Raw genomic sequence first — 26,569 nt, 5'->3', positions numbered from 1 at the left:
AAAAGATACGTGTACCCAGTATACAAATGAGTGTCTTACCAGCAGAACAGAGTTATATTAGTGTAATATATGTAGTAAGCATATACTGAACATACTATTCCATTTACATTGTGTAATAAATATGTGAATATGTTATGCAATTATTTATTATACTGTATATATCCTATCTATATATACAATATGCATTGTGTGTTAATAATATATTTGGTGTATATATATATATATAAATATAATGTAATATGCATACATTAATAGTGTTATGGTAATATGTAAGTAATTTTAGGTACAATGTTTCTGAATTTCAAATTAAATTAACTAAGTTGATATATTTGGCATTTTCACTGCTTTACTGCTTTAGCATTCCACAGTCATCGTGTAACCAGCTCTTAGTTGCTTTTCTATTAATATATCAATTTAGAAGTCAATATTAAAATTGACTTTTTGAAATGTTTGGTATTTTCAGTGTCTGTTTGAAAAACAGAAAAGATGCTTTAAAAATACTTATGATAATTTTGGTGTGTGTTTATCAGTTTCAAATGAAGCAGAGCTAATTTTCAAATAGAAATAAAGTACTGCTTTAAGCTGAAATGCCAAGGCGGGTGTGGAGGAGGGAAGGTGAGGTGAGCAGATGATGTTTAAGCAGTTTTTGGTGTTACCCTGTGGATGTGAGCGGCCTGCACAGTCACTCCCTGCCGAAGCTGATGGAAACGCGCCAACCAGCAGCCAACACAACATTTGCTGCTACCTGATAGAAAGCATCCAACTGGGAGAGGTGGGATGGAGCCCTGGAGGTGGCAGCTGGAGGAGAAAGATAGAGGGTGGAAGAAAGCAAAGTTCAAACGCTGAACCGTTCTGACTCTTTAGAATCCAGCTGTCCCATTCTCATTTTTATTCCAGCAACTGACATCACAGGGGATGCTTTTTCTTGAAGACTTTCTTGTCAGACCCTGCTGAATATTTGCATGAATAGATCACTGTTTTTCTGCCAAACAAAGAGAGTTAATGGAGATTTGTAAGGGCACATTCCATATGCAGAGCCCCACTATTTCATGAGTCTGTATTGCAAGTTGTAGCTAAGCACTTGCATTGAATAGATTCTCTGTTTTGAAGTCTCTATTTTGTTCTACACTGATACACTTCTTGAAGGAGAAAGCAGTCTCAGTTGTTTCTGCACTTTACAATACTTGAAATACCTGCAGAAATATTTTTATTCTATTTCTTAAACAACAGGCATTCCTTCTCAACTGAGGAAGATAATCACATTTATCAAAACTAAAATATGTTTGAAATGGCTAGGTGAAAATCTTCCTAAACTAATGTTTCTCTGTTAAGTGGGTATATTTCCAGTAGGTGAGAATCCTTTCTCTTTCAGTGACCTTTTTATCAAAGGTTGTGTCTCTATTCTCTTAACTTTATCCTGCCAAGAGATTGTTAAGCGTCAAGTGGAATTAATTTACTTATAGTTGCCTGTATCATAAAATAAGCAGAGTATATAACTCTTAGTAAATACTTTATTCTTATTATTTAATTTTAGTTATATGCATTTATACTTTTTATTCATTTGAAAACTTACAAATAGAGGCCAGCAAAAACTAGAAGGACATGCATGATATTAATTGCTAAAACTTTGCTTTGCCCATGACAGCAAGAATGTGAACAAGTACAAAAATATAAACAAGGGAAGGCTTGGAAGAATCAGTGAGATGGTATAATTTCTTAAACCAAATGATAAAAGCTTTTGGCCAGGCCCTGTTTCAGCTCTTAAAACCATTCCTGGAGGTTTTTAAACTGAGATTGGACGTGGCTCTGAGTGCCATGATCTGGTAAAGGGACTGGAGTTGGACCAAGGGTTGGACTTGATGATCTCAGAGGTCTTTTCCAACCCAATCCATTCTATGATTCTATGAAAAGGAAAGAGTGAATGAAACGCCACTGCAGAATCTGTGCTGAGTTTAGCCTGATGAAGCTCAGTTTTAGTCGTGTGGTTTTTTGGACACTGATCTTTTACAGAGCTCAGGACTTAATTACTTGAAAAATGTGTGAGTCTTGCGTGGTGTCACGGTAAAGTACCCGAAGCAGCTGCAGACAGTCCAGCCCTCCCCAGGCAGCACTGCAGAACCCCATTCCTACCTCACTCTTCAACATCCACTCTGCCACTAATGGCTTATGATAACTGTAGGCTGCTATATCTTAAATTATTACCATGATAATTCTGTGTATTATGATTTTGTCTGAGTTAAGGGTTTGTTCCTCCTTTGTCTAGAAAATTACTCTAATGATCAAAGCATACTTCAATTTCTAGCAGTTTGGTTTTGTCAGATAAACAAATGTTGTTAATGGGCCTTAAGGAAACAGGGCATCTAAAGAGTCATACATTTTAAGTATGTATAGATGTGGTATCTTGGTTTTAATATTTGCAACTCCTGTTCAGGAAAAAAAGATGGCCTGTAGTGATTCAGGCAAGCAGCTTGTCTGCCTCTGCTGCTGGGGCTGTGCTCGAAGCAGTCAGCCAGAAGTTAGTGTGAATAACCTGAGAGTTACAGGTCAGGAAGGGAAGGAGTGTTTTTGTTTCATAAAGTAGCTACTTAGCACTTTTAACTCTACAAAATGTTTCCTAATTAAATATAAATGGGAGATGGACAGTGCTAAAAGAATATTTGATAAATAAAAGTAAAATAAATGAAAAGCTTGGATTTTGACTAAGTCTCTAGAAAAGGATTTAAGGTATTTGGATGCTTTTTTTTATTATCTCGATTTCCTGTGAGAGCGAAGTTGTCCAGCCATCAACCTGTGGGATGTTTCCGTCTGACTCCGGACAGGTGCTCGGCGTTGTGTAGGGTATGATGCAGATATGCCTGTTAATTCCTTGGCTACCAGCTTGTCCCCAGCCAGATGTCCCTGAGGTGCCGGGGAGGGACCGGATCGGGGCCGTGTCGCTGCGGTCGGTGCCTGTCCCGCGGTTCCCCCGGATGTGCCGCCGTGCCGGGTCCCCGGGGCTCCCGTGGCTGTGCCCGCCGTGCCTGGTCCCCGCGGCTCCCGTGGCTGTGCCCGCCGTGCCTGGTCCCCGCGGCTCCCGTGGCTGTGCCCGCCGTGCCTGGTCCCCGCGGCTCCCGGGGCTGTGCCCGCCGTGCCGGTCCCCACGGCTCCCGGGGCTGTGCCCGCTGTCCCGTGTCCCAACACGCTCCCAGTTCGGACTCTCTCGGGGCCGGTCGGGGCTGCGGGGCCGGGCGCGGCCGCTGGGGGGCGCTACGCTCCTGCCGCCCCCCCCGCCGCCCTCAGGAATGGTTTGGCCGCTCCTCCGTGCCCGCTTGGCCCCTCCCACTCCGGGCGGCTCCGCGGGGGGGGCGGTGCGGCGCGGGTCACGTGGCTCCGCTCGGCGGGCCGGGGTCGGGGCCATGTCGCGGCGGGAGCGGGGTCCGGACACTGACCCGGGGCCCGGCGGTGCCGGCGCAGCCGCGGAGGACGCGGAGTCGGAGAGTCCCGAGCAGTGCTTGTCGCTGCTGCCCTGGGACCGCTTCTCGGCCTGGCTGCACTGCGTGTGTGTGGTGGGCTTCGACCTGGAGCTGGGCCAGGCCGTGGAGGTACGTGCGGGGGCACCGCTCGGCCCGGGCACTGCGGCGGCTCCGGGCGCCTCCTCGGGCCCCGCGGCCACTCCGGGCCGGGGGAGCTCGGCCAGGCTTAGAGCAGACGTAATTGAGCGGGGCTGCGGAGCGGGGAGCGCCCTGGGGAACGCTCCCGGCTGTCCCGGGCCAGGCGGGTTATTTGCGGGCAGCTCCTCCCGGGGTGCGGGTTGTCCCGCAGCCGCCCTTGGCAATGGTTCCCATCGCCTGCCGAGATTTGTCTTAAGGACATGGTCGGCTTCCTTTGCAGTGATCAGCGCTGATTTCCAAGGCGTCTGGGTGTTAGAGGCTTTTAGGGAGTGTGATGGTAACAGGAATGCGAGTGCTCTTCATCGTGGGCAGCCTTCTGCGGGTCGGGGGGTGCGCGAAGCGTTCTCTTCCCTGCGCCTTTGGAGCGTTTTCCCTCGGCACGAGCTGGGACCGGCCCTGTCAGCGGCTCCGACTGTGCCCCCTGTGCAACAGGCTCAGGCAGCTGGGAGGCTGCTTTGGGAATGCCCAGGGAGCTGGGAGACTGCTTCGGGAATGCACAGGGAGCACAGACAACTGGGATACTGCGTTGGGAATGCAGAGGAAGCACAGGCAGCTGGAATACTGCGTTGGGAATGCACAGGGAGCTGGGATACTGCGCTGGGAATGCACAGGGAGCTGGGATACTGCGCTGGGAATGCACAGGGAGCTGGGATACTGCGCTGGGAATGCACAGGGAGCTGGGATACTGCCGTGGGAATGGACAGGGAGCTGGGATACTGCCGTGGGAATGCACAGGGAGCTGGGATACTGCCGTGGGAATGCACAGGGAGCTGGGATACTGCCGTGGGAATGCACAGGGAGCTGGGATACTGCCGTGGGAATGCACAGGGAGCACAGGCAGCTGTGGCACTGCTTTGGAAAGGCTCGGGGAGCCCACTGGGCTGGAAAATAAACTGGAGAGAGTTATCGTTCAGACCAGTTTCACATCCTGTTTCACCCTGTTCACCATGTGACTTCGCAGCAAACCCTTGGTGTGCAGGGAAAGTGTCTTTTCCTTTCTTTTGTCTTCTTAGAGGGGTGTTAGCATAAATGCACGGCAAAGCAGCCTAAAATTCAACCAAGCCAGCTACTCTAATATATAAAATACATAACTCATACACGTTGTTGGCAGCAAGAGAAATGCAAATACAACCCCAGCATACTGTGCTAATTATCAGCACTGTTGCTTTAATGTTATAAAGTGGTGTCAGCAACAAAGACGAGTGTTGGTGTATAACCTGTGACCTGGGCTGAGGGTGTGCTGGATGGCTGAGGGAAGCACAAGCCTCTCTCTGTCCTGGCTGCAGACACTTCTGTTAACAGGTCCTTTAATTTAATTAACTGTGTGCAAAATGTCTACATAACTAAGGCCTGACTTTTTATTTTCAGTATGTAGCTGCAGGAAAAATAATTAGCTTTCAGTTTACATTGGGGCAGACGTGATTCTAGGAAGATTCACCAGCTAGTGAGGAGAAGGAATATGAATTCAAGTCTGGTCTGTACACCAGTCATGACTAGACACAGATCATTTCAGCATCAGACAGCTACTGAAAGAGTTACATTTTGTGTACTGCTTAGCATAAGATATCAAAGGAAATGATTAGGAGATGGAAAAAAGGTGGTGATAGTTTGCTACGTGCAGAGTGCAGGTGTTCCACTCGTGTCTGCTTTCAGCTTTAGTTGCATGAATGTTTTCTCGTTGGATAGGAAAGACTGAGGGGAAAAGAAATGCATTGGAGACTTCATGCCCAGGGCACAGGGAACTGCTTAGTCAGAGACCAGCCAGAGGGTATATTGGTTGTTTTCTGTGGAATAGAATAGTGTTATATTATCAGGAGATAAATTTACTTACATTTTGTAGAACAAGATTGAATGAGATAACTGGATGATAGCAGTATGGTAATATGAGGACTCTACACTAAGCTATTGTTCTTGCATTGAACTTCTATGCATGCTTGGACTAGTTCCCATCTTTGGAAGCCCTGAAACCTGATAGAATCTTTGAATTTACGTTAAATTTCATTTTTTTTACACGTAAGCCACCCATTGCAGTAGTTTTGGGGTGGTTGGGTTTTTTTGAGGGACTTTTTAGCTGAAATTTAAGTATCTCAGATTTGTCCTCTCTGCTCTGTGTTCTTTTCTCATGTTCTTGCATAATCACTGATTTTGGGCCTCTTTTTTTTTTAAATGATGGTGCTTCCGTACATTGTGTTGCATCATTTTTTATTTCTGTGTTGTAAGAACTTACTACATGATTTATTTTTTAGCTGTAAGTGCAAAAGCAGTGACTGAGTGTATTTCTTGGCCTTGCACAGTTCCCAGCTGTCATCTGGGGCCAATAACATCCTCCAAGAGTCAGTATTAGTATAGAGGACATTTTGTGATTGAATTTTGATTACTCCAACCTAACTTGCCATTGCAGCAGATTTCAGACAATAATGTGTGTTGGCTTTTCGTGGAGTCATCTACTGCATTTTGCATGTGCAGGTTAAATCTAAAATATATAATCTTGCTCTCCCTTCAGGCCTTTTGCACCAAAAATCTCAAGTACTCTGAATTTTAAAATGTTTCTCTGTGGTCTCCTCCCAAAATACCTTATAAAGATGAGTGATCAATTAAGCTTAAAAGTATATAAAATTAAGAACAGAGGCATACTATTAATAGCTTACAATTGAAAATATCCTAAGATGAGGCAAGTATTTGAGGGTTGTATTGTAAAAATATTTAATAGAAACTTACTGCTTATACCCAGTTTATTTTCAAATAAAAGAATTTTTTTTCCTGTAGGTAATATATCCTCCACATTCCAAACTCACAGATAAGGAGGTAAGTCATGATTGCTGTATAAGTATATAATTTAGTTTTAATTTAGTAATTTCAGGAATTATAACAGCTCTCTTTTCTTTTCCCCACCCTTTAGAAAACCAATATTTGCTATTTGTCTTTTCCAGATTCTAATTCGGGTAAGTGCTTCCTTCACCCTGTAGTCATCTGTTGTTGGACTAAGCTGTGTTAAAAAGGATAGAATTTGACAATATGTGTTCTAGGCTTTAGATCAAATACTGATTTATATATCTTAATATTACAGTACAGAAATGTTGCAGTTCAGGTTAAATATAAAGCTGTAACTGTCTGCATTGCAGTAAGGCCTGAGTATTCTTCTTCATTTTATGTCAGTGAAATACCAGGAATGTCAGTGTGTAAGACCTTCTGGATGAGACACTTGCAGACATTTCAGAATACTTGGCAAGTTACATGTTAATCTCACTTTTTAAACAAAGTGATATTATTGTTACTGCACAGAGTAGAGTAGGCATGGAATTTGAAGGATTTGATAAAGCAAATGAAAGAATATGGAACCCTCTGCTCATAAAGGACAAAGTGTATATTTTTTAAGTTCGTAGCAGTGAAACTGGCTTTTAAATTCAAAAGGGTATAGAAAGAACAGTTGTGAAGGGGAAACCTGGGCTGTCTTGTGTCTTCTCCATTCTGCTGCTTATGTTGCTGTGTGTGATCCTACTTGCTAAATTATTATTATTTAATCTTGTCTTCTGCTCTTCTGCTGCTGAAGATAAACTGGGTACATGTGGCTGATGGGTTGGACCACCTCCAAAAGGACGTGGCGGAAGTACAGACACTTCTTTCATATTGATTTCTATACAAAATCGAACCCTGCAGTAACAGGCTTGTACCTGCTGCTCCTCTGCCCCTGCGCCTGTGGGTGCTCTGCAGAGAGCAGCTCTGTGACTACAGGGGGTGGGGCAGATCTGTGTGTGCTTCTCATGTGTGTGACCTCTCTTATGTAATTTTTACAGAAGATCTTGGCTAATTCTCCTCCTTTTTCTTATTGTAATTAAAGTTAACCTATTTTGTCTGTTCTTGCTATACTGGGTGTAAATACAGGAAGAGCTTCTTTCCATTATTGAAAGAGAAGATGAGTTAACTGTCTTCTTATTACTGTCATTGTTAGCAGTTATAAGTATCTCTAACCTTCAAAAGATGTATTGAAAGTACAAAATCGTCTGTTGGGAATGTTGTTGATTTTTTTTAATATTATTTTTAACGCTTTTGTGTATTATTTTCAAATAAGAGTGTAGTAAAGTTGTTTGGGTCAGAATAGGTATATATATATATGGTTATATATATACGATTTTATATATATGAAGATGTGTATAGGTGTATATGCACATACATATATACACACATATAAACATTTACATGTATATACACACATATACATATATACATATATGTATATATATGTGTATTTGTGTGTGTATATATATATATGTAAAAAGAGGGCTTACTTTTAGCAGGAAAACAAATCTCACTCTTTGGTTTTTAAAATGTCCCAGTTAGAAACTGTGGATTCTTGATCATTTCTGAGGGATTGAAGTTTCAAATGATGTGGAGGGATTACTTGAATAAAACCTGCCATCCAAAAATTAGCTGGAAGTGTATCCATCTGTTAGGATTTATCTTTTCCTTGTAGGCCTTAACATAAAAAGAAAAGCTCTGCGTAACAGAGCAGTGAAGGAAGTTAAGAGCTTGCAGATGCATTTGAGGTCAGTCTTTCCTAAGTTTTCATGGCTCAAAAGGTTGATCAAACTTTTTTCTTTTACAACTACAAAGAGATATTACTCCAGTACTTATTGCTGTGAATTTAGGAGGCGATATTGATTTAATCAGCTACTAGATCATAACACTCTGTGGTTTCGAGCTAAGTTTCTAGTACAGTTATTTAAAATAGCACTTTTACCTTCTCTGCATGGATAGTTAAAGAAAGAATAGATATTTACCAGTCTTTCCTGAAAGAGCTTGTTAAATGAGACATCATATTCTCAATGATATTTCAACATATTAATGATTAAGGGTAATGTAGGTCTTCTGTGTATCGGTTTTTATAGTAGTTCATGGTTTGGGTCTTTTGCTTTGGGTAAAGAGAACTGGCTTTGAATGCTTTGAAGCAAATGGTAGTGCTGTGTTGTTGACATGCTGTGTTTTTCTCATGGAATCCATATTGCTGAATACTTGTTTCTGTTGCCTATTTGAATGGGATGGTTGTCCCATCACACCATGTTTTGCTACTTCGGTTTTGTCTTGGCCCATTGAGAGTTTCCAACTGCGACTTCAGGTTGTTCTGAGCCTCAGCCCCGGGTGCTCTGACCTGTCAGTGCTCATGGGCACAGCCAGGCACTGCCTGAGGGTTTGGGCTGTCTGTGAGTGCTGCAGCAGAGTGTCTGTGACTCAGGGAGAGTATGGAATTGAGCTTTTACCTCTGATGAACAGTTCCCTGGAGAATGGAGCTCTGCCTTTACTGCTTGGTCAGTTTGCACTGGCTGTGTAAGACAGGACAGCTGGGAGGAGCTCAGATGGTCAGTGCTCATGTCATGACTCTTTTCCTGGAGGTCTTTGTAAATTACATCCAAAACCTGTAAGAGCAGAGCACCAATGAAGAAGTTAGACTGAACATGGAGAAGGCAGTGTCCTGCAGGAGAGAAACTGGAACCTTATGGCTATAACAGTAGCTTTAAGTTGAATAATATATTGATTTTTTTTTTGTAGTGACTTACGTGAGCGCTTACCTTGTTACAGAGAAAATGGTCTGCCTGCCACAGTCTGGCCTTTCAGTTGGTTGTGTTCATGTTGATACCACTGCATTCCAGAAAGACTTTTTTACACTCCCTTGCTGGAAAGAGTCGTGCAGCAGCTGTGTATCCCTTAGGCCTAGCACTCCCCTTACCACCATCCCCATGGACATTCTGTTCGGTTTATACAGCTCCTACCTGAACTAAAGAATGTTTGGAGCTTCTCCATTTGCAATGAAGAGAACACAGTCACCAGAGAATCAGCGATACAAGTTGTAGGTGCAGACCGAGGAAATGGGTAATAACCAGTAGAAAAACAACCATTAGTTGAACTCAGTAAGGACTTGGCAGTCACTGTGAGGCAGTGACCTCTTTTTCCCTTGTTGTACGCAGAGTATTTATTGTTGTAAAATATGTCAAACTGTTCACTTATAAAACTCCAAATATATATAAATGGTCACAATAGCAGTGCAAGATAAATGGAATTTAAACTCTGTACCTCAGTGGCTGTGAACAAGTTCTCATGTTAACAACGGCTCAGACTCAGAATAGTGTTATTTGTTTGTCTCTTCCCCATGTAGGTTGTCTTGGGGACACACAGTTTTGTTTTAGATTTCGACGGTCGTCTGGAAGGAAAGTCTCATTGTGTTGTTTTCTGGACCAGTTGGACAGAGATCTACCAGTTTACTTAAAGGTTGGAAATAAGAAAAAATTAAGTTAATTTCTTTTGGATGATGTTAATTTAGGGGTCATCCCTTTAATGCTTGAAAAGCAAAATCTGTGAACTGGAAGTCCTGAAAGTCGAAGTTCAGAAAGTGTTTGTTGTAGCATGTTATTATCATTGAAATAATAACTAGTTTCATGAATGTTTTTTTAAGTTTTATTAGTATGGATTTTGGACTGCAAGGAGTTAAACTGAATACCAGATCTATTTTGTTACTGGCTAGAAACCCATATATTAAACTCTAAAAACCATTATTGTTGTGGAAATCTGAAGTGCTTTATAACTTAATTAAAAAGAAAAAAAAGTCCAACAAACTTGAGCTGCTTCTCTGTTCCCACCCTTCATTTTTTGAAGATGGAGCAGCTACCTAATAGAGATAGTGATGAAAGAGTTGCTCTCATCATATCCATGTGGAGTATTGAGGCCTTTAGCTGTGCTAGTGGAATTGTGATTGTCAAACTCATCTGTTTATGTGGCAAATACTTGAATTCCTGCTGGTAGGAAGGATGAGGGTGGTGTTTTTATCTTTGAAATGTGAGTGTGTTTCCTTGATACTTCAAGAATCTTGCATAAAACTAATACATTGAAAGACTAGGTTTTATCTTTTAAGTCAGGACTTTAAGGTTTTTAACTGCTAAAGTCTTTTTAGTGCTACTTTGCAGAATTATAATGTTGATTTATTCCTCAGGAAGTTATTTCTATTTTAGTTTCCATGGTGTGTCAGGAGTATGTAGACATAAAAATAGTAAAGCCAGAAAGCACAGCTTTCACACACTGGTGTTTTCTCTTTGAAGTACTTACTAAAAAATAATAATGCCTATAAACAGAGTAATCCTTCTAGTTTATTGTATCTAATCAACTTTGGAGCTTGCAGGGAAATATGCTTTTAAACTTTATATTGAATACTTCAGAAAGGAGAAGAGTATCAGGTGGTTGTGTTAAATTATTTCCCTTTTTTTGCAGAAAGATTCAGCATATTACTATGGCTATGTGTATTTCAGACAAGTTCGTGACAAATCATTAAAAAGGGGCTATTTTCAGAAGGTAATTCAATTCTTTTAGGAAAATATTAATTTGGAAATTAATTATTTTTCAGTGCTCTCAGAGGAACAGTAGAGGTATCTTGCTTTCTAAATTAATTGTTGATTTATAGTAAATGATAAAATCATAGAATGGATTGGGTTGGAAAAGACCTCCGAGATCATCAAGTCCAGTCCCTTTACCAGATCATGGCACTCAGTGCCACGGCCAATTTGTGTTTAAAACCCTCCAGGGATGGTGAATCCACCCCCTCTCTGGGCAGCCCATTCCAATGCCTGATGACTCTCTCTGGAAAGAATTTTTTTCTGATCTCCAACTTAAATTTCCCCTGGCAGAGCTTGATCCTGTGCCCCCTTGTCCTATTGCTGAGTGCCTGGGAGAAGAGACCAACCCCCACCTGGATGGAACTTCCTTTCAGGCAGTTCTAGACAGTGCTGAGGTCACCTCTGAGCCTCCTCTTCTCCAGGCTAAACACCCCCAGCTCCCTCAGCCTCTCCCCATAGGACTTGTGCCCCAGCCTTTTTGCTCTTCTCTGGCCCTGCTCCAGCCCCTCAATATCTTTCCTGAACTGAGGGGCCCAGAACTAAATTGGTCTAATTTTACATCAGCTATGCTGTGATCCAGCTCCACTGTCAGAATAGGGAGTTTTCTCTCCATGTTGAAAAACAAAAAGTTGGTAACCTCTGGGAGTTGTTTGTTTGCAGTTGCCTGTGGTCAAGTCTGTGGTTGGCTTGCATGTGTGAGAGAAGTCACAGCTGGTGTCCTCTGAGGGCAACCAGTAAAACTGCAACAGAACTGAGGGAAAGCATTAACTTGGAGTTCTGTTTTTGTTTTGTTCCTTTTTGTTCCAGTCGCTGGTCCTCATCAGCAAGCTGCCTTATGTCCATCTCTTTCGCACCATGCTTAAGCAAATAGCACCAGAGTACTTTGAAAAGAGTGAAGCTTTCCTGGAAGCAGGTAGTGGTCCTGTGATGATGTTCTGGAGGAGCCCTTACACCATCACATAGCTTTCCTGGAAAAATAACAAACACTGTAATGTTCTAGTTTGTGGGTTTGTCTTCTTGCAGGGTAGAGCGTTGAACTTTTAACAAGCTGATTCGATTTCTGGATCACTGAACAGAGCTAATCTGATTTTGAATCCTCTTGGGGGGAGTTGCAGGTCCCTCCTAACACATGGGGTTGTGGATGATTCAGGACCAGCTGTTGAGCACAAGAAACTGATGCCAGTCCTTAGTTTCTTCTCATTACAAACTCTGTTCCTCTGGGCAGTCTGACAACTTCTGCTAAGCAATTGTGCCAATGTCATCTTGCTTGAGATGTTTTTTGTGTGATTTGTTTGTTTTTTGACCAAATGGAAAAAGCAACAGAGCAGCACTGATAACAGGTGCCTCAGCCTCACTGCAGAGCTGTAAGAGCCAGAGAGGGCCAAATGGCAAAGTTATTTGCTTTGAAGTACTGTGTTCTTTGTACAACATTCATGTATTTGTACTTTCACTGAGCAGCAATTTGTGGAAACCATGAAGGAATTGGGGAGTTTTTTACCACCTTTTTTTTGACAGATTGTATTATGAGCAAAATAAGATCTGCAGAAACTACTTGAATTAGGAAATATATTCAGAATAGTTTACAAGTTAATACTGAGAAACTTTCTAGCCAAGCCAGAAACCAGCATTTCCCTTAACTGCTTATGTTAATCTCTTCTGCAATGTACAGAAAGGGATGTGTTCTTTTCAAAGTTTCCCAATATGTACTTTCATGGTTTCTCATGTAACATTTCTTCAGCCAAGTGCAATTCTCATGGCTCCAAAAAGTGACAGACCAGAGGATACTGTTTTCTTGAAATGAAAGACTTTGTAGTTCTAATGGAGTAATACTTAAAAAATGTCTAAAAGTCTGTAGAATGTTTTTAGTGTGATGAAGAGACAAGTAGAACTGCTGTGGACTGTTAGCAGTGATTTGAACTTGCAGTGTGCACAAAGGTGACTTTGTGATCATGGGTCATACATTGTATAAACTGTTGTAAATGATACTCCTTTTTCCTCTCAGTTTGTAGCGATGTTGATCGTTGGCCACCACCAGTCCCAGGGAAAGTTCTGCAGTTGCCCATTATGGGTGTTATAATGAAGGTAAGTGCTCCTGCACTTGTTCTTCTCTGAGGGAGTTTTCCCCACCTTTTACTGTACAGGTCCTGTTGTATTGTGCCTTTGCTTTCAGTGTCTCAGACTAACAGACAGGAATAGATGTTTCCTGCACTCAGAGTGAAGGTCTGGGAGATCTTAATTGGGTACCTTGACTGGGGGGAGGAGGGGAGGATTTTTTATTGTGCTTAGGTTAATATTTAATTTTTGTAGATATTAAAAAGCAGTATTTTAATACAACTACTAATTGCAGTGTCTGTATTATCCCTCTGGAATTTGCATTCTAGGAGACTTTAGTGCTAATTATGTTTGTCAAATCAACCATAAAGTAGCACTTGAAAATATGGGGAATTAAGTTCCAGTCAAGCAAATTGATGAAAATCATTCTTTTTCTTGAAGGTTCACACATAAAAGTCTTTTTTGGCCCACACACCAGAAATAAATTTCTTGTGCTGTTGATGGTTTTCAGTGAAAGTGAAATGTCTGAAGAAAGATATTAAAGGAGTTGCATCTAGTGCAGAGGAAAGAGTTGTAGAGCTTAAATGGTTGCTGAGGACTGGGCCTCTGGGAGCCATAGTGTCTTTATATGAAATGCAGTTAAATGGGTTTGATGGAATCAGAGGTTGCAGCCAAAAACACATTCTCAGCAGATACTTATGCTGAGATGTGTGTGCACCACTGGGCAGAGGAAGGATCAGTTTCTGAGGCTGTTCTGAAAACACAGGTTTAATAAAGCTGGGTGATGATGAATGTCACATATGTCTTGTTTGGGTGTTGCCTGCTTTTATAATCAATAACTCTTACCCATGAAAGCTGACATGGCATTCCTAAACTGAACAAAGCCATAATTACTGTCCAGTGATACTGTCCTTGTAATTTTACACTGCTTGGGCAGTTTTAATTGCTGTGTGTAAATGACAGCCATTTGTGAACACCAGCTTCCAGTATGATTAAATTTGTAGTATTCAAGACTTACAGATGCAAACTGTGAGGGCAGAAAAATACACTTATGTTCAGACTATTTGGATTCTGTCTGACACCTACCAGGATGTCTGATGTTTAGGAGAAGATTTTTTTCTAAAAATAATTCTGTACCATCTTAAAACCTCATGACCTTACTTCAGATCATTCTGTTCAACATTCAAAGGTATTTTTATTGAAATTACAGTAATAGTTGTGACTAATGTTACCAAGGGTCTTTTTTTCTTAACTAGAGTATTATTTTCATCTTCTACTATTCAATTTGCAATTGGAAGTTCTGTAGGTGGAAGTTCTGTAGAGTAAATAACCATCATACTGTAGTATAACCTCTTTAGATGTTACAACTTGACTCCAGGTCATCATTTTAAGTGTCTGCTGAATTCAATACAAGGGACAATAAATCTTTCTTTTTCTTTCCAAGTTGCGGATCCCAACATATCGTGACAAGCCTGGAACGACACCGATAGTACAGAACATGCATGAGGTAGAGATTAGATACTGGTCCTGTCTATAACCCCATACAAAGCTAAAGATCTGTTTTCTTTCTTTTACTTTAAACTTGTTCATAAAAGATTGGTAGCAAATCATCATATATTTGGTAATAATGAAATCCACAATCTTTGAAACTTTAAATGGAGGAGTCAAGATTTGGATTCTTCATAGAAAAGATACTCTAACCCACTTACCCCAAGTAGTTAGGGGTGTCCAGGCCCTGGAAAAGGGTAGTTGGCTGCCAGAATTACTAACTTGAACATCCTTTTAATGCTTGGGCTGGGGGGAGGGCAGTTTAAGATTGAAAACTGAATTAAAAGTCTTTAGCCATAGAAAATGGATATAAAACAAATCTGTCTGTGCCTTCATGTGCTGTGTTTGAAACAGCTTCAGTATTTTATATCTTTTCTGGACTAGAAGTCGCATGCCTGTAAGTGTGGGTTGGGGTGTGTCTTAGGGGAATCCTCCTTTTAGCACACAAAAGTAGTTACTTTTGGAGATTTTGTAATATCTACTGCAATAGTACAGTAGTGGTAAATAATTAGGGTATATACCATGTGCTGCCTATAGCATTTAAGGGAAACCATTTCATTTAATACCTAGGTGTTCTGATGAGTAAAAACCAAGCATTGCGATGTCTTTTAGGCAGACGCTCAGATCTCCATGGCTTTGCCGACTGTGCATGAAGTAGATCTTTTCAGGTAGGAGCTTGGACTTACTGATTCCTGGCTGTCAATTCCCACAAGTCAAAGATTTTTCATGGTTCCTTAACGTACATCTTACGGCTTGCAAGCCAACATTTATCAGTATTGGTTTTAATATTCTTTTCTGTAAAGTTGGTGAAAACACAGTTTGGACAATATGCAGGCTGAAACTGCAGTAAATAAGCAACTTCATTAACTGCCCCATTTTACAGAAGTATTTTATATTTTTCAAATTACTATTAAATACTACTACAAACTTCATTTTTCACCAGTTCTTCACTGGAAAAAATAGGTCTTTGATTATGTCAAGTGTATTAAAATAACTCAATCCCCTTTTAGGTGTTTCTGTCCAGTGTTCTTTCACATCCAAATGCTCTGGGAGCTGGTGCTGCTTGGAGAGCCACTTGTTGTGATGGCCCCATCACCATCAGAATCTTCAGAAACTGTCTTGGCCCTTGTGAGGTAAATGCAGTGGAGCTCCCAACTAAGGCCTGAGTGAGTCAGAGTGAGATTCCAACTTTGTGGAGCTTCCTTTGATCTGAGTGTAACAAAGCATTGCAAATTCTAGATTTGCTTGGTCTTTCGTGAAAGTTTGCACTGAATAAACACAACAAGCTTAACTCCTTGTACCTTGCAGCTGCATTTCCCCTCTTAAGTACTGCAGTGACTTCAGGCCATACTTCACCATACATGACAGTGAGTTCAAGGAATACACAACTCGCACACAAGCTCCGTAAGTAAACACACTCTGCTCTGAAGATGTTGCTCAAAGCCACTTGTGACCATAAATTCGTGTTAAAATACTGCTTAACTGGTCTTAATTTCTATTGTTAGAGAATTTTGTTTAGATTCCTTTTCTTAATAAGATTTATCTTGCACAGTGCAGTAATTATATGATTTAAGTGTGCACTCCAGTTAGATAGGACAAAACAATGCCATAATTAAACTACACTTCATCTTCATAAGATATTTGTCTACAAAATAAGTAAATCTGCAAATATGAAAACAATAAAAGATTTTGCTTCTCTGTAAGGGTTTATCTGTGCAGCACCAGATCCAGAGTAGGTCCTTGGGAAATTGTGTTGTAATTGTTTTCATCCTTAATCAACTGCTAAATGAAGTTGCTTGTAGAATTCAACATCCCTATGGCTGTTTTGTAGAGTTAATTCAGTTGGTGTCCTACTAGAGACAATTTAAAAATTAAATATCTCTTCACTGAATTTGTTAGAATAATACTGTAAATAATTCAGAAATTAAGATTATTTTTAAAGTGAATGTCCAAAACCAGTGATGTTTAAACTGCCTGCAGAACACACTTTTCCCCTTTATTTTTTTTAAATCCTGCTCTTATTTTGAGAACATACACCTCCAGTATTTCTTATTATATGTTATTTAAATGTAACTTGGTTTGGAAATTGAGTGGATGTGTTAGATTCACTGCTCTTTTTATAGATAAATTTATTCCAATGTCTGAACAGGCAGGGGTTGTTGTTTTAGACTTTTTGTTTGGTTTTTTACTGTATTTTTCCTCTAAATGGATATATTGCCAGATGCAGAGCACTGGAAAAGCACATAAACATAGGCAATATGTTTCAGATTGTGTTCCATGGGAATGACTATGCAGTATGTAATTTAATTTCTAAAAATAATTCCAGGAAGAATTTGGTTCAACTTCAGTAACCCACGTTTCAAAATTGCATCCACTGCTCTGTAGCAAAATAGAAAGATTGATCAGTCCCTATGTTAGAACTTGAAACAGAGCTGGAATTGCTCTGGCCGTCTTATGGAAAACAAAAGTTTGGTAAGGTGGGAGGTAGGTTTTTGAAGCAGTGGCTCTTAAGATGGGGAAGAATTCAGATGCTGCAGATTCTGTATATTTTAATACTTTTAGTGAGAGAGGATTGGGGGCTATTTTTCATCTTGATGTTTTGATTTATTGTGTCTCTTCAGAAATTAGTTTAGTGGTTTAAAATCAGAATTGATTCTGGTAAATATTTTAAGTTAAGGCTCCTAAAAGTGACCATGCTGTCATATTTTAAACATTGCTCTTATTTTTCTAGGCCATCTGTCATTCTAGGGGTGACAAATCCCTTTTTTGCTAAAACACTTCAGCACTGGCCTCACATTATCCGAATTGGAGATATTAAACTTCCAGGTAAAGTAAAAATATCTTCTACAATCCTGTGCAACAAGATCTAACTGTTGTGTTATTTATTTGCAAACATTTGTCAATTAGTTCCATAAATTTATCTTAATACTAACTAAATTCTCATGGATGTAAATCTGTCAGGTAAAATTAGACTCTTGAGTGCTCTGTGTCTTATCTTGTTAAACCTGGTACATTCAATGCAAAAGGTGCTAATACTCTCTAGTAATAATGCTTTACCTTTCACACAGTCTTGATTTAGTATCTCTACCAATAAGGTATTAAAATGAGACATCATATATTAGTGATGTTAATTTTAGTATGAGTAGAATGTAATAAATCAGTCACAGCCAGCACAGAACGTAAGACCCATGTGAAAACTAAGTTTGAATGTTACAGTAACATAGAAAGTTGTTTGTTGAAAGCATTTTGGTAATATATTTCTAATCTGGCAATATTCCAGTAATTGTTCAAGTTGGATGATTTCCTTGCATGATTGAGTAGAATTTTCATGTACTCTTTGGATAACATGTCAATTGCCAGCCTGTAGTAAAATACTGCACTACTCTATTACTGTGCGAAATTCCTGAGAGTTGCTGTTTGCTGTGCCAGGTTCAGGATTCTGTTCTGACAGTGGTAATGCATAAATATGCAGGGAGATAAAACAATTAATTTTTGTAGAATAATTAAAGTTCAATTTCTGAGTACACCAAATTAGTAAAGGATTACATACTGTGTTCAATATTATTGGGCAAGATTTTGCTTTAAAATATTGTGCCTGTCCACGGTCAGAGTACCTGTAGGGGCTTGGGAGTGTGTGGGACCTGCTGTGTAGTTCAGGTTTGTAAAATAGAAGCTTAATTAAAAAAATAAACTCTGCAAAGCCACATACACATGTTACCTTCAAATCCGATGTACAGTTTCAAGTATGAAATTCGAAGTTTTGTGCAACTGTAGGATATGCTTAGTCAGGAACTTAGAGATGTATCTGTCTGATCTGTCTTGAAAAATTTATATTGTATTTCTTCAGGAACAAAGAGAGGGTTTCTGATGATTTTTATTGGGTTTTTTTGTTTCCTTTTCTCCACACTCTGCAGTTGCAATAGCAATTTATATTGTTATCTTTTCTGAAGTCAAGCACCCAAGTAGATTTAAGAGGGGAATTCTGCTGAGGCTGCAAGACTGTTAACAGTGTTTAGGGTTTTCTGGTTGAAGAAGAATAAATTGGAAAAGCAAAACAAAAGCCTTTACTTTGGCCTGTGGCAAAGGAGGCTTAAATTCATTTTTTTACAAGACTTAATCCATGGCAACTGATTTAATTCCTTCTATACAATATTTAGTTTGACCAGGGTACAAAAGGTTTGTTCCTGAAGTGTTTGCATTAAGGGGATCAAAGGAAGATGGAATATAAATATGAAATGAAAGAAAAGATCCTTTACTGCTGTGTATCAGTAAACTTATTTGGCTGCTTGGATTCAGAAGGTCATACTTTCAGGGGGTTTTTGTTTGGCTGGGTTTTTGAGTGGGTTTTTCTGTTGTTACTTTCAACAAGGAACTCTATTTATATAAAGTGAAAAGTCTCTATGCTGTTATTCATGTGTTTACTGGATGTTTCTGACATATGCCTGGATTCTTACCAGTGTCAAACAGCCTTCTGAATGAAGGTACCCATTTCTAGAAGTCAGTGCCATGTGTAGCACGTCAACTGTAGTGTCTTGTAATAGTGGTGGAGATTTCAAGAAAGGTGGCTTTGTATGTTTTGGCAGGTGAAGTTCCAAAGCAGGTGAAAGTGAAAAAACTGAAGAACCTGAAAACTTTGGACTCCAAACCTGGTAATAACATCAGAGTTAAAACACCAGTATTTTACCTTTAAAAAGCACACCCTGTTTCTCCCTTGGCTATATGCTGCTTTATTTCTTTAGGTGTTTATACCTCCTACAAGCCATACTTGAACAAAGATGAAGAAATTGTTAAACAGTTGCAAAAGGTAATACTGTTAAGTCTCTTCTTAATGGTAACTGGGTTGTGTTTTGGGTTGTGTTTTGTGTGTCCTGTTGTACAGTGTTTTCATATAAGGAAGCCCTTTGTGGAACTGAAATGAATTGGATTCTGGTTCCTTTGGCTCAACCCATTACAGAACAGATGGATACACACCCTCATTGTAGAAGGGCTGCTGCCTTTTTAACAGCTTCTATAACAATACAAATGGGAGGACTCAAGAAGTTAGATTAATAATTTAGAGGATTGAACCTGCTTTGCATTTCCCACCCTCTGCCAGCCCTCCCTGATCTCTGGTTCAGAAATCTCTCACATGAGGTGTATAAGAGTCAGAATTTCCAAATTTTACCTGATTTGCAAACACTTGTTTATAGAAACTCCTCTTTGCTTGAATTTCTTGACATGAAAATGAAAAATCAGCAATTGAAAATATGGATCTCTGTACAAAGAACTTGATGTTATTGCTTTCCTTTCCTGGTTCAGGGTGGGAGGTGCTATGTGTGGGCTTATGGCAAATGAATACAGAAATGCTGGAAAAATGTTCATAAAAAATAAACCCACCACACCTACCTACATACTTTGGAGTAACAGACTGTCTGCGATTTTTCTTTTTTTTCAGGGGGTGCAGCAGAAACGCCCCACAGAAGCTCAGAGTGTGATACTTCGGCGGTATTTTTTGGAATTGACGGAAAGTTTCATTATTCCATTAGTGAGTTCTTGGACTAATGGGATTTTCACATATGTAATATGGAATAGCTTTTTTGGTGTTCCCCTGACTGAATATGTCCAGTAACTATCCAGTAACTACCAGTATATCTCTGGGGTCAACACTGGGTCCAGTCCTGCTCAACATCGTCATTAGTGAGCCAGACAGTGGGGGCACTGTGTGCCCTCACATTTTGTGAATGACCTGAATGTTTCATCCTTCACAGCATGCATGATCTGGTCCAGTTTGTCTGGAAGAATTGGGATATCACCAGAGACTTGTTTGTCTTTGGGTGTTCAAGCTTTCTCTCCTGTTCTTTTGAGACCAGGTGGACATGTAGTATAAATCCAAAACCTTTCCCTGGCTTCCTCCCAGCATCTTGTCATTGCAAGTGAGGAATGCAAAGTGTGTTGTGTCATAAATGACAGTTTACAGGGTGAGATCACCTTCATATTCTCTGCAACAGGAAAAGTGTATGGGGGTGTCCTTTGTTTCTTTAAAAGGTAGAAGTAGACTTGTCATCATGTTATCAAAGCTGTTCAGAGATTAGTACGTATGGCCATGTGCTTACAAACACTCTGAAAATGTGTATCAGTTTGTACAGACGTGCTTGTGTGAGCTGGTGAGGCCGAGCTGCCTCCTGTTCTCACACCTGGTGCTCCAGCAGTGGCCCCTGTTCCTGTCGTTTGGACATGCTGGGGCTCTGGCCATGCTTTGCCAAGCCTTGCTACGACAGAGATGCCCCCAGCGTCTCTGGGTTAGTTCTGTGTCTGATTTTTGTGGGAGAGACTCTGAAAATCACTTCCAAACACTTGATACAAAGTGGATTACTCTTTGGCTTTGGCATGAAGGCACCACCTGTGGACTGTCCCCAAAGAAAAGAGAGGTTGTCTACTTGTGGCTGAAGTTCAGGATATAGGTATTCCATGTATACATTTGCTTTCTGTCCTTGTTTGCCTCATGTCCTTCTTGAACCTTGGAGTTGGGAAGTGCAATCAGTATTAGATAAGCTCCTCTTGTCTTCTGATGTGGTAAATATGCACAACCCCACCCTGTACCAATAGTCAGAAGAGAAAATGCTGTGGTCACAAGCAATGAGTAAACGCATACGTGGACTGTGTATCTTTAATACTGGTTGTGCAAATAACCTTTTCCTTTCCCCAGGAACGTTATGTGGCAAGCCTGATGCCTTTGCAGAAATCCATATCACCGTGGAAGGTAAGGAAATATCATTTGAATGAGCTGGAAGTTGGTGATTAGAGAAAAGTTATGGTGTGCTAATTTGTTTTTTGTCTTTCTATAGAGTCCACCACAGCTGAGGCAGTTTAGCCAAGATGACTTCATGAAGACACTGGAAAAAGCAGGACCACAGCTCACCTCAGGTTTAAAAGGAGACTGGATAGGACTTTACAGGTCATTTCTTTCAGCAGCATAAAAAATTATGTAAATGAAAACAGATCAGAAATATGAATGCTCTTTTCCTAAGCAAACTTAAGATTAGTATTGCTTTTAATAAGACTTTCTTTTAGAATGTGTGCTTTAATAGGTATTGATAGTGCTTTATGTTCTTTACTTACTTAAATGTGTTTCTCTATAACCCGTTAATGGTTTTCTGAGATGCTGCTGATATTACAGGTTTCTGTATACCAGTGTTACTTGTGCTTTGTTTCTGGTTCTAGCTTTATTCCTCCTTCCAAACAAACACAAAGATATTTCAAACTGAGCCTTGAGGGATTTTTTCCTAAAATTTCCTGATCCTTATTGTGTTTCAGACACGTCATCTTAACATTCATCTCTCAGTCCTTGTCTTAATTAGTAGAAGCTCCTGTTAATCCCCACTTCAGAATATTACAGTTTTTTGAAAAGAAATAGAGGGTTCTAATATCTTCTTCAACCTCAAATATAATCACTTCACCTTTGATGATGTAGAAAGCAGTTTTACCAAAATATACTTAAAATACAAAATGTATTTTGCTTTGGTGTTTCACCAGGCATTTTTTGAAGTCCCCAAACTTCGATGGTTGGTTCAGGAGCCGGCAGAAAGAAATGACACAAAAGTTGGAGGCCCTTCATTTAGAAGCACTCTGTAATGAGGTTAGAAAACTGTGTGCTTGTGATTATGTTTATAATATTTTAATAAAAATATATTCTCTCACAAGTCAGTTTTACTCATGTTTTCAAAAGTTGAGTATGAAAATGTTGACAGTTTAGTCAAGTTGGATCTAGCAAAACTTGTTTTTGTTCACCAAATACAAGGCAGAACTAAAGAAGAGAACACTATGAAATATAGTTCCCTTGTTGCAACAACTGTCATCATTTGTTAAACATATTGTTAGTACCTTTTTGTGTTGTTGTGTGTTTTAAAATAGAATATACACATCTCGCCACCCCAGAAATAAAACGGTTTTTCCTCTTACTTGATAATACTATTTCATTCAGCCTCCATCCTTGGCACCTCACTTGAGAAGACATTTTCAGCTGTGGTATAGTTTGTAGCCTTGAAGGAAACTCAGTGTCTACCACAGAAAATTGGCAACTAATTAGATATGATTAATAAATAAGCCTAAATTATCCATAGTAATTGAAAGGTTGATATAAAACAAAATGCCAAATGTTAGGTTGCAAGATCCATTCTGTAATTAGGAAGCTTACGTGGATATAAGTATTATTTGAGTTGGAACAACTGTTAAAGAAAGGAATTGTAAGAGGAGAAGACATCATACAGGTAGAGAGGAAATAGGAAGAACAAGAAAAAAGGCAAGGCCATAGCTTGAAAAGAAAAATAAAAAATTGCTCTGGTTATTTTTGAAAAGCCATTTGTTTTTATCCCTTGCCTTGTCGATTCCCAAACAGTACATTGTAGCAAACCCAAACAGATTGTTCAAACAGAGCAGCCCAAATAATTTTCAGGGCAGTAGCTGGGTCAGTTATGTAACTTCTCTCCAATTATACCTGACATTAACAGCATCCAAGAAAAGGAAATTGTCACAAATTTATTACTGATTCTGCTTCTTCTCTTCTACTCTTTCTTTTGATCTAAATGTCAACATCTTTGTCTACATGAGCAAATATCTTTCATAGGTGAATAGTGAAGGGGTATTGGAACAGAACTTCCTTAGAAATTTCACTTGATGATTTTAGATTATATCTTACCAGTTATTGACTGTGATCTCCTTTAATGCCCTGCCTTGTATGACTTGAATATTTCATTGTGCTGCCAGGTCTGGTTTGGAAATCATTGACTGTATTTTTGCTTTGTAGATGTTCTTTTCCAAACTAAGCCTGTTGGGCAAGATTTTTTTTACTTTAATTTATTTGGATTGTGTTCATGTGCAAGTTTGCTGTTATGCAGAGCACTGGGCAAACATGCAAATAAAGCAAAGTAAGTCACAGTGAAGACAGTACATGAGTAAAATGAATTTAGCAAATGTTATGGGAATATGGAAGAGACCTATTCTAAACAGCAGGTATAAATTCATACTGCTTTTGAAAATTACATATGTTGCCATAAATATTTCAATGCTTACTTTTTTTTATTTAAGAACTTGGTTTTCTGGAGTCAGAAGCACAGTGAAGTAGAAACAGTGGATCTTGTCTTAAAGTTAAAAAATAAACTGGTAAGTAATTGAATTGAGCGTGAATTAAGTGCATAAAAGCATTATTTAGTTGGTTTTGCAAGGATTTAAGTGAAAATATCCATCATGATCTAGGTAGCTTAAGGAGTCAGTCATTCAGGGTTTTAAAAGAAAAACAGTTAATTTGAGCCATGCCCTTAAGGTTTTGGCTTTCCAACATCATCCAGCCGTGTTGGAAGCATTGTATTGCTGTTTTAAATACTTGGAACTCTATGACTGATCTGAATCCTCAGGGAAGAAGTCCAAAAAGCAAGAAATTTGTTTTTTTCTTGAAAGTCAAAGTCAGTGTTGCTCATGCTGTTGTGTGGTTGTGGAGGAAACCTGCTGTGGTCCAAAGCAAATGAGGAATTCATTTGCCAGATTTTGTAACTCATCCCTGTGATGTATCTTAAGGTGAAGTTGCCGTTTCAGTAGAAATGATGTTTTCTGTCCCTTTGCAGCTGCAGGCTGACAGAGAACATCTCCCTGTGAAAACAGACACGCTGAAGAAGCTGCAGACACACATCAACGATATTATATTAGCACTTCCAGATGACTTACAGGACATCTTGCTCAAAACGGGCACAACATGATTTCTGCTGGGCTTTTTTGGTGCAGAAAACCCAAGGCAAGTGGTCTCACAGAAGACAGTGGCTCACCAAGTCTGGAACACAGCTCTGTACAGGATATTAACACTACAAGGGACTGTACTAGCAGTATAGCCCACTATACTATTTTCACTGTTTTTTCCACTTAAATACCAATGCAACTAATGGGATTCCTGTGTCTAATAATGTTTGTAATAAGTGCTCTTAAAGAATAATCCGTGGGCATATGAAGCTGTACCATAGTGTAGGGCCACAGTGCAGTGCTGGCATTGCAGAATGTTTTCCAATTGGTGCTGCTATACCCAGTTCTGTTAACTCAGGGGTAAGCAATATTGATCCTGTACTGTCCTGTTGATGTAGTATCTGATTATTCCTTCTTTCTTTTTTTCTTTTAGTTTTTATCTAGTGATAACTCCAACTGACATATTATGTGATTGGCCAGAGTACCCTATAGCTGAGGTATTTCACTGGTAAATCATTGCTTTCAAAACTGTTTCAGGAACAACTGAAATAATCAGATTGGTTCCCAACTTTCTTCCTTTCTCCTTCTTACCGTTTTTCCAAAATGATATTAATTCAGCATCTTTAAAGAAGAGAAGGCAGCTGAAAAAGATTTCTTGGAGGGAAGTCTCTTCTATTTAATTTTGGTTAATTAGGGTGCTCTTACGTGCCTTAAAGTACTGAGTCATGGTTTTGAACTGCTGATATTCAGGATTCCAAGTGGATCCTTAGTGTAAATGTAAGCATGCAGTGTTCATCACAGGAATTAAACAGTGGTGTTCTGATGAGGATTTTAAAATCAGTGATTTCAGTAGAGTTAGCTGATACAGTCTGATTGAGTTGGAGATCATAGGAGTCAGCTCCTTTTATAACTTTTAACTTTATTGATTTGGGCTTACACCAGTCAGGTGTTTGAGGAGGTGATGGGGTGAAGGGAGAAGATGTTGCTTCAGCTGAGAAAAGCCTCTGGACAGGTCAGACTGTGGCAAGAAACGATTGTAGCATAAAATTATTCTCAGTCTATGCATATAGCAGACATGCATGAAGAGTAATTTCCTCTTGCATATTCAGCAACAAGAATGTGATGTTTATCTTCTTGAACAAGTTTCAGTGGTAATAAGAACTCAGCTGCTCCACGTGGAGTGTTGTACTTTGACCAGTTTCAAGCAGAATAAACATAATGCTGTAGTGTACACACAGCATATACTTTTATATGACAAGTGGATCACAGCTGTAAGGGAAACCACTCTGCTTTTAAGTGCTTGGATAGAATTTTTAAAACCTTACAACATAATCCTGCTATCAGACTATGCTTTTGTATAACAAATATTTCATATCATCTTTCTAAAAATGTCTTATTTCGATATAAAGTGTCACAACAGTATTTTTTATGAAAATAATGTATTTTAATACTGTTATGTTTTGTATACAATTAATCATGACCAAAAGTTTAATGCCTCTATTATGCTACTTAAACTATACCACTTCAGCATTAATTGCTAACTTGCAAATTTTTTTTTGCACACCCCGAGGAATAGCATTTCTGATCCAGAAATTAAGTGGCCATTCATAACCCTAAATTATCTTAAATATTTAACCTGGAGCACTATGTAGTTTCTTGGAACCATGTAAACTGGTAACAACTATGATAACTATCACATGACTGCAAATATGTATTTTTTTAAAGGAAAATAAAGAGTTTGATTTTTATTTTTTTCTTTGGAAGTAACGTGACTTACGTGATGAGTGTGTTTGGTTTGATTGTTTTTTCTCCTCTCCTGTCTAAGCAAAGATGTTCAGCTTGCAGAGACTGCTGCTTCATGAAACTTTACCACTGAGGTGACCAGAAATATGTGGTGTGATAGAGTGGTGGTGTAGTTTGATTCTGCATCGTGGTTGTAACGTGACAGAGCTGCAGGATCCTCAGGAAAACAAATGCAGGCACTGGCTGCCAAGGAAAATTTATCCAGTCTTCCATCTGTTTCCTGTACACATCTGAGAGGCCCTTCAGAGATGCAGTAGTGGGAAGAAGGCTGCAAGCAAAGCCCAATTCAGGTTTCTTTAATAAAGTTGGTATTAGTATTAATCCCTGAATAATGAGATGCTTACACAGAATTAGTGTCTTGTTGAAAAAAAAAGGCAAAAAGAAAAGTTGTACCAGGTTGTTTCTATTTTCATCAAGTGACTTGCAATGCTTTTA

At 39.5% G+C, this 26,569-nt stretch overlaps 1 protein-coding gene across 1 annotated transcript; it reads left to right on the top strand.

Moving 5' to 3' along the window:
- Nucleotides 1–3,281: 3,281 nt before the first annotated feature.
- On the top strand, nucleotides 3,282–26,098 carry DENND6A (DENN domain containing 6A). Its single transcript, XM_071550799.1, has 20 exons — nucleotides 3,282–3,581; nucleotides 6,417–6,455; nucleotides 6,550–6,592; nucleotides 9,799–9,911; nucleotides 10,905–10,985; nucleotides 11,834–11,939; nucleotides 13,029–13,108; nucleotides 14,523–14,585; nucleotides 15,239–15,294; nucleotides 15,637–15,759; nucleotides 15,935–16,030; nucleotides 17,358–17,452; nucleotides 19,210–19,275; nucleotides 19,366–19,430; nucleotides 20,061–20,150; nucleotides 21,312–21,365; nucleotides 21,451–21,560; nucleotides 22,139–22,241; nucleotides 23,690–23,764; nucleotides 24,223–26,098. The coding sequence occupies exons 1-20, from the start codon at nucleotides 3,282–3,284 to the stop codon at nucleotides 24,352–24,354; spliced, it is 1,890 nt and encodes a 629-aa protein (XP_071406900.1). The 3' UTR covers nucleotides 24,355–26,098.
- The last annotated feature ends 471 nt before the right edge of the window (nucleotides 26,099–26,569 follow it).

Source organism: Pithys albifrons, chromosome 3 (assembly GCF_047495875.1).
Source record: "Pithys albifrons albifrons isolate INPA30051 chromosome 3, PitAlb_v1, whole genome shotgun sequence".
Lineage (NCBI taxonomy): Eukaryota > Metazoa > Chordata > Aves > Passeriformes > Thamnophilidae > Pithys > Pithys albifrons.
This window is presented reverse-complemented; position numbering and strand designations above follow the sequence as displayed.